Source organism: Oncorhynchus masou, chromosome 29 (assembly GCF_036934945.1).
Source record: "Oncorhynchus masou masou isolate Uvic2021 chromosome 29, UVic_Omas_1.1, whole genome shotgun sequence".
Taxonomy (NCBI): domain Eukaryota; kingdom Metazoa; phylum Chordata; class Actinopteri; order Salmoniformes; family Salmonidae; genus Oncorhynchus; species Oncorhynchus masou.
In genome coordinates this window covers 31,462,355-31,475,728 of record NC_088240.1, presented here as the reverse complement: position 1 = coordinate 31,475,728, position 13,374 = coordinate 31,462,355, and the positions used below count along the sequence as shown (strand labels likewise).

At 42.9% G+C, this 13,374-nt stretch overlaps 1 protein-coding gene across 1 annotated transcript in view; it reads right to left on the bottom strand.

The window, feature by feature from the left end:
- LOC135519339 (1-phosphatidylinositol 3-phosphate 5-kinase-like) overlaps window positions 1–13,374 on the bottom strand; it is a 29,178-nt gene that overhangs the window by 15,351 nt on the left and 453 nt on the right. Inside the window, 12 exon segments of the mRNA XM_064944514.1 lie at window positions 158–217; window positions 536–703; window positions 890–1,037; window positions 2,544–2,655; window positions 2,805–2,962; window positions 3,628–3,766; window positions 5,534–5,623; window positions 6,722–6,932; window positions 7,473–7,644; window positions 7,943–8,052; window positions 9,218–9,379; window positions 11,757–11,947. Of these exon segments, the coding sequence (XP_064800586.1) occupies window positions 158–217; window positions 536–703; window positions 890–1,037; window positions 2,544–2,655; window positions 2,805–2,962; window positions 3,628–3,766; window positions 5,534–5,623; window positions 6,722–6,932; window positions 7,473–7,644; window positions 7,943–8,052; window positions 9,218–9,379; window positions 11,757–11,937 (1,711 nt within the window). The 5' untranslated portion in view covers window positions 11,938–11,947.

Genomic DNA, 13,374 nt, shown 5'->3' with positions numbered 1-13,374 from the left:
AAATTGGTGTATTTATGCTGTTGTTCAAATGCACAGATAACTTTATACATCTTCCCAAAGAAACAAGTGGTCATTTGAAAACTTGTGTTAATAATTCTGTCATGCTGCTTTGGTGACAGTATGAAAAGGCACCGAATTTGTGGAACGACCCTCCTACCTTTGATGAAGGCATCGCTAATGGAGATATTCTGTCCTCCTTCCTCTGAGACCAGGTACTCTGATAGGAGAAAGCGGAGAAATGCATCAACACACGCACAACTCCACCTTCCAAAAACATATACCCATTATGGAAACTGGCTACGCAAAATTTGTGTGCTATCCTATATTTCTTTCTGACCGCTACACTTGTTTATATGCATAGCCATACAAATGTGAAATCAACAGAACAAATTCTAGAAAAGATAGGTATCAGATATGCCAATACATCACATTTTGGGTGATTGTGTAAACACAGCCTTAGTATAAGGTGTTTGCCTACAGCAAGACAACAGCAACTAATCATTATTTTTGTGTGTTTGTGTGTGTGGCTCAGTACCTTTCTGCTCCGTAGGGTGCGGGGGTACATGGGGGTACTTGGACTGTTTCTTGATGTGGAAGTTGACATTGTCCTGCTCCATATTGAGATTGATGGAGGCAGCAGAGTCACTGTCCACCGCTGACTGGAAACTGCTGACTGACGTCCTCTTACTAGGACTGGACGAATCTGATGGGGGGGAATACAAAAAGGATCTTAGAATCCTTTATTAGCTCATTAGTTCAAGATAAACACAAAGAAACATATCAGACATTACAGAAGGACTCTACTACCTTTTATTTAGGAAAGCAACAGACATGGACATGAGGCTAGTTGTTGTAATGCAAGAGTCACAAAGCATGCAGGGATACTTACTAGGCATGACATAGTCATTCTCGTCAGCCACCTGGTCTGTGTCACTGTCGTCAAACTTGATGTCTTTAAACCAGGAAGGTTCTGAGTGTCCCTCCAGAGAGTTGACACTGTCACTGTCAGGAGACGGGGTCTCAGAGAAGTCTGTGCTCTGTGAGGATAGAAGACACCTTCATCAGTCATGAGCAACAGCGTCACCAACATCATTATTATCGTCATCAAAAAAATCATCAACACTATCATCAACTACACAATCATCATAATCTTCACATCATCGTCATCCACAGCTGCAATAGCATCACCATCTTCACCACTATCATCATGATCATCATCCTCACCATTATGACCATCATTGCAAAAATCATTGCAAAAATCAGAAACGTTCTGTCCAAAAATTAATCCATGCTTTTGTTACTTCTAGGTTAGACTACTGCAATGCTCTACTTTCCGGCTACCCGGATAAAGCACTAAATAAACTTCAGTTAGTGCTAAATACAGCTGCTAGAATCCTGACGAGAACCAAAAAATATGATCATATTACTCCAGTGCTAGTCTCCCTACACTGGCTTCCTGTCAAGGCAAGGGCTGATTTCAAGGTTTTACTGCTAACCTACAAAGCATTACATGGGCTTGCTCCTACCCATCTTTCTGATTTGGTCCTGCCGTACATACCTACACGTACGCTACGGTCACAAGATGCAGGCCTCCTAATTGTCCCTAGAATTTCTAAGCAAACAGCTGGAGGCAGGGTTTTCTCCTCTAGAGCTCCATTTTTATGGAATGGTCTGCCTACCCATGTGAGAGACGCAGACTCGGTCTCAACCTTTTAAGTCTTTACTGAAGACTCATCTCTTCAGTGGGTCATATGATTGAGTGTTGTCTGGCCCATGAGTGTGAAGGTGAATGGAAGGACTCTGGAGCAACGAACCGCCCTTGCTGTCTCTGCCTGGCCGGTTCCCCTCTCTCCACTGGGATTCTCTGCCTCTAACCCTATTACAGGGGCTGAGTCACTGGCTTACTGGTGCTCTTTCATGCCGTCCCTTGAGGGGTGCGTCACTTGAGTGGGCTGAGTCACTCATGTGATCTTCCTGTCTGGGTTGGCTGGGTTATGCTCTCTCTAATTCTCTCTTTCTCTCTTTCTTTCTCTCTCTCAGAGGACCTGAGCCGTAGGACCATGCCTAAGGACTACCTGGCACGATGACTCCTTGCTGTCCCCAGTCCACCTGGCCGTGCTGCTGCTCCAGTTTCAACTGTTCTGCCTGCGGCTATGGAATCCTGACCTGTTCACCTGACGTGCTACCTGTCCCAGACCTATTATTTGACCATGCTGGTCATTTATGAACATTTGAACATCTTGGCCATGTTCTGCTATAATCTCCACCCGGCACAGCCAGAAGAGGACTGGCCACCCCTCATAGCCTGGTTCCTCTCTAGGTTTCTTCCTAGGTTTTGGCCTTTCTAGGGAGTTTTTCCTAGCCAACGTGCGTCAACATCTGCATTGCTTGCTGTTTGAGGTTTTTGGCTGGGTTTCTGTACAGCACTTTGAGATATCAGCTGATGTACGAAGGGCTATATAAATACATATGATTTGATCAACACCACCCCATCAGCATTGTTAATGTCCCCTTCCCCTTATTCCCACAAAACAGTATCTCACCTGGAGGGGGCGATAGAGAGCGTACTCATCTCTGAACAGCTGGTCGTGGTGAGTGACACAGTCCAACCAACGACCATCTACCAGAGCCTGACCAATGGCTATCGCCTGTGCCCTGCAAGAGTGTGAATGAGCGAGAGACAGAGAAAGAGGATGGATGAGGGAGAAAGAACATTAGTAACTCATGTAATCTCTGCTTAATACAACAGGATGCTTACTCAGATATCCAGAATGGCTTTCCCTCAGCATGATGTCTGTCTTTACCTTGTGGAGATAGTTCCATTCCTTAACAGCCAGTTGACCAACTCCTTCCCCACAATGCAGTTGGGGTATGTACGGAGCCAGTAGCGGTGGTCCTGGAACTCCATACCAGTAGTGTTGTGACAAATCTTCTTCCACAGGTCTTTGAGCTGGGATGAGTCCTACAAGTCATCACAGTCAGTCAAAAATGACTTATGTTTGCTTTTTCAAGAATGGATTGTAAATTGGACAGAACAAATTACACAGACAGAGATAGAGGGAAAGATTGAGTATAGAGGGAAGCAAGAGAGAGAGAAAGCAAAAGAATAATTGCGAGATGGAGAGAGAGGGAGAGCGAGCAAGAAAGAGTGTCAGAGTGAGAGAGCAGGATACAGAGTCAGATAGAATAAGGTGAAAGGGGCCCTCGAGTGGCGTAAATGTCTAAGGCACTGCATCGAAGTGTTGCATAACCGGCCGTGACCGGGAGTCCCATAGGGCGCACACAATTGTCCCAGCATCTTCCAGGTTAGGGGAGGGTCTGGCCGGGGGGGGGCTTTACTTGGCTCATCACGCTCTAGCGGCTGACTTTGGTGGTCAGTTGAACAGTGTTTCCTCCGACACATTGGTGCAGCTGGCTTGCGGGTTATGAGAGCATGTGTTAAGAAGCGTGGTTTGGGGGGGTCATGTTTCGGAGGATGCATGAATCAACCTTCGCCTCTCCCAAGCCAGTTGGGGAGTTGCAGCGATGAGACAAACTCATAATCACGAAATTGGGGAGAAAAAGGGGGTAAAAATGAACAGAAAGAATAAGGGGAAAGAGGGAGTGAAAGTGAGAGAAAATCATTACCAACAGTATCTTCCTCTCCTCTTCGCTGTGGTCAGGTTTTGGCATGGCCCTGCTGGTCTGGGGGCTCACTGAGCTGTCATAGGAGGGCACCATGGAGGAGCCAGACCGGTCCAGGGACAGGTTGGTCACACTGGCTGACCTGGATAAGACGGGGCTGGCATTACAGGGCCATCACTCAATAGATGCAGCAACACATTTTCATTCTGTTCCTCATCCCATTCTATACTATATTTCTCTAACTTGTGTGTGTGTCTGTGTCTCTGTGTAATAGGGATTAGAAATTATTTCACTATTCGAATTATATGACTTTTTTTCTGAATAATTGAAATACATTTTTTTTTTTTTACTTCAATGGGGACTTGCTTGTGCAACCCTTGAGAGCCGGCGCGATGAGCTCTGCTTGTTCCAGCAGAAGGGTGGGGGAGGTGTGAGAGAGAAGCATGGGCCAGTGTGTAACACAGAGGGAGAGAGAGAGAGATAAAGTAGCCAAACCGATTCGTTCAAGTTGGACAAACTTGTTGCTGCCATAGGTTGTCTACCATACTATCTTGTAGTGTCTGTCTTGGCTGCGTCAAAGCATTGTAAAGTAGCAAGGCTAGCTAATGGAGGCTATTTTGCTGCGCTCCCCATCCTTGTCTACAACAACTCCATTTATATTAAACAACAGCCTACATGTTGGTGGATCATTATAGCCTACTCCATCAGCCAAATGAATTCCGTAATTTTAATTCCATTATGCATTGATTACAATTCTCCCACTACACTTGCTACACATGACCTCTGACCTTGATGACAATAACAAGCTACACGTGCGAAACGTGTGTAGGCTACCAGTGATTTTTTTTTTTAATGAGACGCACTCGTAAAAAAACGTCATAAAACTGTTGTTTTAATAAAATTGGAATGTAATGGTCCATCCTTGAAGGCTATGTAGCAATGTCACATAGATAATTACACTTCATTTCAGACAAAGCCTTTTCATTGTTAAAATAGGCCTATTTTTATTTTACTTCTCAAAAATGAATACTCTCCCAAGTAATCTAATACTAACGTCCTGTCGGATATTACAATAACTGTGCCAAACCCCTAGAGTGGAAAGGGAGGGGACTAATAGATGTCAAAAAGGGTCCAACAGAAATAGAATGAACACACTATTATAACTATTAAAACTATTCTATATTTTATTTAACCTTTATTTTGACAGGGACACTAGGCTGTCTTTCACAGATGAACCCTGCATAAATACTTCAAACATATACAATATTACAAGGCAGATAGATGTGTCTATCAACGTAGAAGTCTCTGATCATGACTCTCAATGGACCAATGGGGACCACAACATCTAATTTCAGTGAGCTCTGGAAGTTGTTCCACATAAAGGGCCCCAAAAAACTAAAAATCAGCTTTACCCAACTATGTAGAGACCGAAGGGGCCTCCAGGGTTATCCAAGCCTGAGACTGGGTTTGGTCATTTGGAAGTCTAAATGTAATTAATGATAGGAAGTTTCTGCATGAGTGCTTTGTAAATAAACAAGAAAATGCTGCTCTCTCCTTACATACAATGAGGTACAATCCACTTTTTAATACAAAACACAATAGTGAATTCTAGAACCATGACCAGTAATAAACCCGTAAATAAGTGTAAATGCTGCTGCATTATAGATAATATCCCCATAATCTAAGAGACAAAAATGGCTTGGACAATTTCCTTCCTATTAACTAAAGTCAGACATGCTTTGTTTCTGTAAAAGAAACCAACATTGAACTTCATATAAATATCTCTCTGTGGGATGCACTATCAGAAAATAGGGCACCAAAATACAAACCCTAAACCGAGCTGGAAGAATGTAAAAGAAGCTGTAAAAGGGTTCTATATAAAGATGTTGGACCAAAAGCAGACACTCACCGCTTCCTTATTGGGGACTTGCCTCCATCCTCTTGTAGCGTGCTCCGTCTAGAACTCATGCCACTGTTCTGAGAGTCCTGGTGAATCAAACTGACACACAGACATACATACAAACAAATTCATTCTTGAACTAAATCATTTCACATCCATCTTTGATGTCAATAGAACACTACCGGAACTTGCTATGGTAGACGCATGCAGAAGTCTCAATATGGTAGGGCTAGAATGGTAAAGCTCAAGTCAAAAATAAAAAACTAAACTGTTACAAGCTGTCAGAGAAGTTGGAACGTTAGTAAAAGTAACAGCAGGACTCACTTCTTTCTCATCCCAATGGGAGTTTTTCTATGCCAGGAGAGAAAGGGGAAAATATTTAAATTTGAGCAAGAGCAGAACACTGAAAATGGAATCAAAGCTGGTTATATAGTTCAAAGGGATGGCATTTTATTAGAGCTAAACAAAATATAAAAGCATGCTTCCCTGTCAAAATCAAACAATGGGATGTATTTGAAAAATAATAGGAAAAGTATGTTCAATCGAATAATAATACCTATTCTTTGTTTTTAAAGTCAAACATTTATTTGAAATCCCTTTTGCTGAGAAATGTATGTTTTTCAAAGGCACCCCTCTCAAAGGTAATATGATTGATTGGTTAAGAGGAAGTAGAGCGCCAATAAAACCATGCACGTGAACGTGGACCAAGCAGGGATAAGGAACCCACCCAGTATACAGGGGAAGAAAAGGAGGGCAGACAGAGGAGACAGGAGAAGGATGGAGTGGACAGGGAGGGAGAGGAGAGGACATGGAGGGGAGAGGATAGAGGGGATGAAGAGTGCTGAATGTTTCTCTCTCCTCTGTCTCTTCAACTCTGCATTTGAAGGAAAAAACAAAGATATGAGAGTAGGGATACACAGAAAATCATGCAGGATATACACAGACAGAAATAAATACACTGTGGACAAGAGAGGTGAAGAGAAGACAACAAAAGACTAGAGGTCAATGCGAAGGAGAAGTGCATGCATTGTTCGTAGGACAGGAAGGGGACAAAATTACTAGATTAAGGATGCAAAAGACTGGAGAGTGCATGCATGGTTCCTCCCACAGACTTAAACCTATGATTTATCTCTATGGTTCCCCCTCTCGGTCTGTGTTTTTAGGGTGGGGGCCATTTGGGATGCAGCCTTATTTTACCTCTGCCAGGCCAGGTCCTCCTCTAGGAAGATGTTGCGGCTGGCCTTCCGTCCACCGACCGGGGTGCGAGGCTCGCTGGGCTCCAGGACGCAGGTGGAGCAGGGGGAGGAGTCAGAGAGAGCAGACAGGTCCTCCCCTATGGAGCCAGAGTCTGCAGAGTGGGAGTAGCTCAGAGCAATCTTACGGCAGTAGGTGCAGGCCCTCAGGTCTCCTAGACAGACAGACAGACAATGGCGGGAGGGAGGGAGGGAGACAGCGAGAAGGGTAGGAGTCAGTGAGAGGAAGACAGGTCCTGCTATGATCTAGGATGGAGGCAGTATTGTGGTTACTGTGGTGTTGCCACTGCATGGCATGGTTAGGTCACAGCACATCATCATCAAAGGACAATCATGCTATTGATTAGATCTCTTGGTCTCAGATTCTCACATCACAGCAATGTTAGCTCAAAGTTCACTGGTCAACTTACCCAAGTCCAACTTTAGTAACACACACAACCACAGCAGACAAAACACCATGCTGAGCACCCATAGACCTCTGTACATATACATGATCTCAGCAGTGGCTCAACTAGATCTCTTCCATTGGACCTCTCTAACATATTGTGACCCTGCTTTGGGATCATTCTTTAGGGGCTGTCTTCCCTCTCCTCAGGAGGTCACTAGGGATAATGATGATGATGATGCAGGCAAGGGGTGGGCATGGTCTTGAGGTCAGGCCCCCATCCCCTCCCGTGAGTCCCCAATGCACTCACCCGTGTAGCCCATGAACTTGCCAGGGATTTCCTGGTTGCAGCAGCGGCTGCAGAAGATCTGGCCACAGAGCCGGCAGTGGTGGCGGCGGCGGAAGGTGGTGAACTTCTCATTGCAGTCGTAGCACTCCTTACATTGGCTGTCTGGCATCCAGTACTGCTTCAGGTCACTGTCCTGCAATATGACTTCTTTATTTAGTGGACCAATTAACACTGAGGTATAAAGTAATGCTGAAGCAATCTTTTCAAAGTACATGAAAACTATATTTCACTGAAATCAAACGGTTAGATGAAACAATAACAGCCTAATTTAAAATAAATAAGAGGTGTCTTCACATGTTGTCCCATATTTGGAACAGTTGCCTGTGTGTGATAGTTAGCGAAGTTATATTACTCCAAGTAAAAACAAGCAGCACTAGAGTAACGGTGTGTAAAACAGCAGCAGTGTGATTGTGAAATGGTATGGTAGATACCTGGCTCTTTCCCTCCATGATCTCCTTGAGTCTCTTCAGAGCAGTGCGGAGCTGAACAGCCGTACGAGGATCGTGAGTGCCCAGGGGGGTTTCCGATTTCCTACGGCCCTCTAGGAGCGCACACACACAAAAAGAAACACACATGGTGCAGCCATTCAACACACACTTTCATAGCAGATTTCATCTAACCATTCACGTCATGCAAATGCTCCCTTTTCATGCAAATAAAATGCAGAAAGGTAAAGGAGGGAGACTGGGAGGGACATTTATTTTTATACCTCTCTTAGGTAGGTTATAGCCCAAAACGGGCATGGAAATTGACAATCTCTACAAGGATTTGCTTTGATAATGGCAGATTAAGTTAAAAAAGGATTGCACAATAACACAACAGAAGCTTACCAGTATATCAGTAGCCATAAACTAGGCTCTAATGAACAATTATGGTTATGAATAAAATTATACAGATAACGCAAATTGGACAAACGCCATTGAGTGAGAAACAAAAAAAAAAGGTAGTATGATGTTAGTTCTTATATCATTATGCAAACACATACAACTGATCAAATATCAGTGTTGGCAACAAAATAACATCAGAAGGCACTTTATCCATACATGCCAAAAGTAGCTAGATCAACCACACTCACACCAAAACCACTCAGGTGCTTGGGTTAGCCGCCCACTCTATGAAACCAGGTTGTTAAAAAAATCAAGCGCAAAAAACATTTCAGAATTCTTAGCAAACACACAGTATAGAAGGCCCTCACCCTCACCAGGCCATAATGGCCAGTCCACTGCAAAAAGAAAAGACATACATCAGCTTTTTGAATAGACGTCATGTTACTCACACTGTGCATCCATTCTTATCTGCACGTCGCTAACTTAAAACTATAAAATGTCAAAATGGATAGCCCTTACAAAAAGAGCAGTAGTTCAATATGTATTCTAGCCCATGGTAGAAACACAGCAGCTCTCCTTTAAGCTTGCCTAGCGGATATTACACTTCCAGTGACTCGGATCTCTGACTGATGACTAATCCTATCAGCATGAAACATTCATCGCCATTATCAGGTCAATCCAGAGAGACAGTTAATGCAATCACTCCAAATACAAATGAAAGCACAAAGAATCACTCAAGTTCTTTTTGTCACATGCATAAGTACAGTGAAATGCTTAACTTGCAAGCCCTACTGAAGAGTGCAGTATTCAACCCCCCACTGTATAAGTATACTGAACATCTGATGTATTAGAATAAATGTGTGTGTGTGTGTGTGGTACCTGAAGCAGTAGAAGTCCTGCGTAAAAGATCGTGGTGTTGTTTCCTATGCGCCCCAGAGCCGTGGATGGAGTGTGCTGGTATGGTCCAGTTCCTACGCTCCCCAGTGGGTGACGGCACAACCACATCCGGTTTCTCTGTCACTGAGGGTGGCCGCCCCTCCTCTGTACACGTAGATCAATTAGAACAGGTCATTTAAAGTGGCACTCCAGTCTCTTTTTTACCTAATTTAACACCTGATTTACTTAACAAAAGTAACATCTTTAGATGGCACAGGTATCCTCATGACATGGGGGGGGGGGTTATGTAATTTACAAAAAAGCACATAAAGGCTACATAATTCAGAAAGGTCATGTTAACTGACTGAAATCTCATAGAACAAAATGTTCTGAGCCTGTGTCAACCTCGGACCTTATTTTCGGTATTTATCCCAAAACCCTATTCTTTCCCCATTAATTTCCCCCGTATGAATAGCTGAACAAACCAGAGGCAACTAATTTCCGTTTTTTAGGACAACACGCTCTATTGTTCCCACAAGCAAAGTCGATACCATCAAAGGGCACCATCAGACCAACTCCTTGAATGTCCTACTCCTTGAAGTTTGCCTTTGCGTCTAAAAAACCCACTACTTTACCCTTAAAGGTGCACTATGCAGAAATTCTAATAGTTCTAATATACACTACCGTTGAAAAGTTTGGGGTCACTTAGAAATGTCCTTGTTTTTGAAAGAAAAGCACATATTTTTTGTCCATTAAAATAACATCAACTTGATCAGAAATACAGTGTAGACAATGTTAATGTTGTAAATGATTATTGTACACCAGTCTCAACTTCAACAGTGACGAGGCGACTACGGGATGCTGGCCTTTTAGGCAGAGTTCCTCTGTCCAGTGTCTGTGTTCTTTTGCCCATCTTAATCTTTTCTTTTTATTGGCCAGTCTGAGATATGGCTTTTTCTTTGCAACTCTGCCTAGAAGGCCAGCATGCCGGAGTCGCCTCTTCACTGTTGACGATGAGACTGGTCTTTTGCGGGTACTATTTAATGAGGCTGCCAGTTGAGGACTTGTCCTCTTGCTCAGTTGTGCACCGGGGCCTCCCACTCCTCTTTCTAGTCTGGTTAGAGCCAGTTTGCACTGTTCTGTGAAGGGAGTAGTACACAGCGTTGTACGAGATCTTCGGTTTCTTGGCAATTTCTCGCACAGAATAGTCTTCATTTCTCAGAACAGGACTAGACTGACGAGTTTCGTTCTTTGTTTCTGGCCATTTTGAGCCTGTAATCGAACCCACAAAACCTGATGCTCCAGAAACTTAACGAGCCTATTGCTTCTTTAATCACAACCACAGTTTTCAGCTGTGCTAACAGAATTTAAAAATGGTTTTCTATTGATCAATTAGCCTTTTAAAATTAGAAACCTGGATTAGCTAACACAACGTGCCATTGGAACACAGGAGTGATGGTTGCTGATAACGCCTATGTAGATATTCCATTAAAAATCTGCCATTTCCAGCTACAATAGTCATTTCCAACATTAACAATGTCTACACTGCATTTAAGATCAATTTGATGTTATTTTAATGGACAAAAAAATGAGATAACAAGCAAGTACAATCCTTGTACCATCTGAACCGCTGTGAAATATCTTTTCCATACCCCAAAATATTGTATTTTCAGCTGGTGTACAAAACCGAAACATAAGAACAGGAAGCATAGAAATAGTGCACAAAGTTAAGCTATACCGCAGATTTACAAATCAGATTTCTATGTGAATTTGGTTGAGTCACCCAAAAGGTTACATATTGCAGTTTTAAGTGTGTGTACATGAATGTACTTATATGTGTATGCATTGCTGGTGTCCATAAATGTTCCCTTGCTCTCTCTAGATCTAATCTTATCAGCGTAAAGTGATTCACCATCCCTCTAATAATTCCATTAAATAAAAAAATATATAAAAAAATAAAATGAAATAGAATGTTAACGCTCCATGCTACAGCATATGAGCAGAGCCCTGCTGCCTTGGTGAGGGGCCTGCCAGTAAGGACGGGGTCTGGAGAGAGGGAGACATGGTGGACCATGTGGTTGGCCGGCCCCTTCCTTGCACCTAGCCAACAGGCAGTGTCACATCACATGACCTCACAGGACCTCACACAGGACAGAGCTCTGCTCTGAGTTGCATTCTGTTCCATTCTGCTTCCTGTTAATCTTAAAATGACTGAAAACCCGGCTGGTGGTCAAGGCTACAGTACCTTTCCCTGCATCCTAGGGTACAGTACAGTAGCCTAGACTGTACAGTACTGCATAGTATTGACTGCTATAGGGCACTACACAGAATAAGAAATAACAGTGTGACAAAACAACGACTCAATTATTCCGCTTTTTTGTCTTGTCTCCTCATCTTAATGCACAGGTCTACTAGATGACTGTCAAACATCTCAAAACAATTACATAGAGTGTAATTTAAGTAAGTTTGTGTGAATGTCTGCAATCCCTGAAATCTTGTCGGCTTTCGTCATGCGTATCACGTGTGTTATCTTAGTAATGACCTTTGTTAAAGCGGAACAGGTTGACAAAGGAGCTGTATGCTGATCGGAGCGGGGGCTCGTCCTGCTCTGGAGTCAGGGGTTTGAAGTGTGTCAGGTGAGATGGGCTGCCAGGGGAAATAGGAGGCGCCACACTCCAATCCAGCGTAGAGGATGAGGAGGAGGATTTGTCGTCAGCAGCCATGTTACTGCTCCTGTTGGAAAGACAAATGATCACGTGAGACTGGAACATTGTGGTGACCCTCTGCTTAACCATGTGTAAACAGGCAGCCCTAAACAGAAGCATTGCATCTAACATTTCAATGATCATGGTAAACAAGTTACACTTTCTTGCATTTAAAACTATTACTTTGGAATAGTTTACCTGTGATTTGTTCCTCTAGTCTGAAATAAACCATTTCAATGATTCCTCAGTAGTCTGTCTAACTGAGCTGCAAGTGAGACATTTTAGCCTCTGACCTGAGTTCTTCTACTTCTCATTTCAGCCACTCACCTTTTCACAATACCCATTTAGTCGTTTATTGAGAACCAACACCAAAATAAACACTAGTACTGTTATTTCTACTAACTGAAAATATTTTTGGTGGCAGGTTTTTAAAAGTACACAAAATTGTGTGATTTTATTTAACAATGGGAAACCAGCAATTCTGGTTTGATAAAATTGAGCCCATAGCTTAGGTTGGTCATAATTCTAAGAAACTCAATGACTGCAGAACAGCCCAGAGCTACTGTCGGTTGCAAACCAAGCATTACAGGCTTACCCTCAACGAAGACACAAGACTCACTCTCAGCATATTTTATAATAGAGCAAAGAGGAACTCAGAGGTGTAAAGAAAACAGTGTCACTGTGAAACACATATCTGGAAAAAATAACAATAAGAAAGAAAATCCTGTCCCTTTTAAAGAGAATGTAGCCAATCTTGTTTTCCACCAACAACAGAGAGAAAGAAAGGAAGAATTAGAAAGTGAGAGAGCGAATTAGAGAATACACTGTCACTGTACTAAGGAACGTTTAATGATGGAGCTAAGTTTATAAAATGTCAATAAGGCTAAACTTAAGCTACTGTTTGATAAAAACAAATGGGACTGACTTTTGCTGTTTTACTTCAAACGAAGATAAAACGTTGCTCTTGACAGCAGTAGATGCCACCGGTGAGGGATGGACCAGAGGAAAATGAAAACCTCACCAGCAATAATTTCCACCCCGTCATGTGACCATAGGCCTGATGATGGCAGCTGAGTTAACCAGCATCAACAGCCTTGAATGCCCACGGCCTCACATTCAGCTAAAGAGGCAACAAGGTGAATGTGTGTAAACTACATAGCCATACTGTTGGTGTATAATACTACAAACTGACTAATGTTAGCGTGCATCAAAGCAGCAGTAACAACACATATAGGGTTAATTATAACAAATATTTGGTAACACAGCTAACGTTCCCTTGCTATCACCGCCAAGCCGTGCAATAATACAAACATAAATTAACCCAACTAACCACTGCAAAGCAGTATCGTACAGATAAAAATCATTGATCTGAATAGCTGTCACATACGAACTACAGTTGCAGACTCTGTGTCCGCTACTGTGCCCGGCGAGTCAGTGAGCTAACGTTAGCTAGCA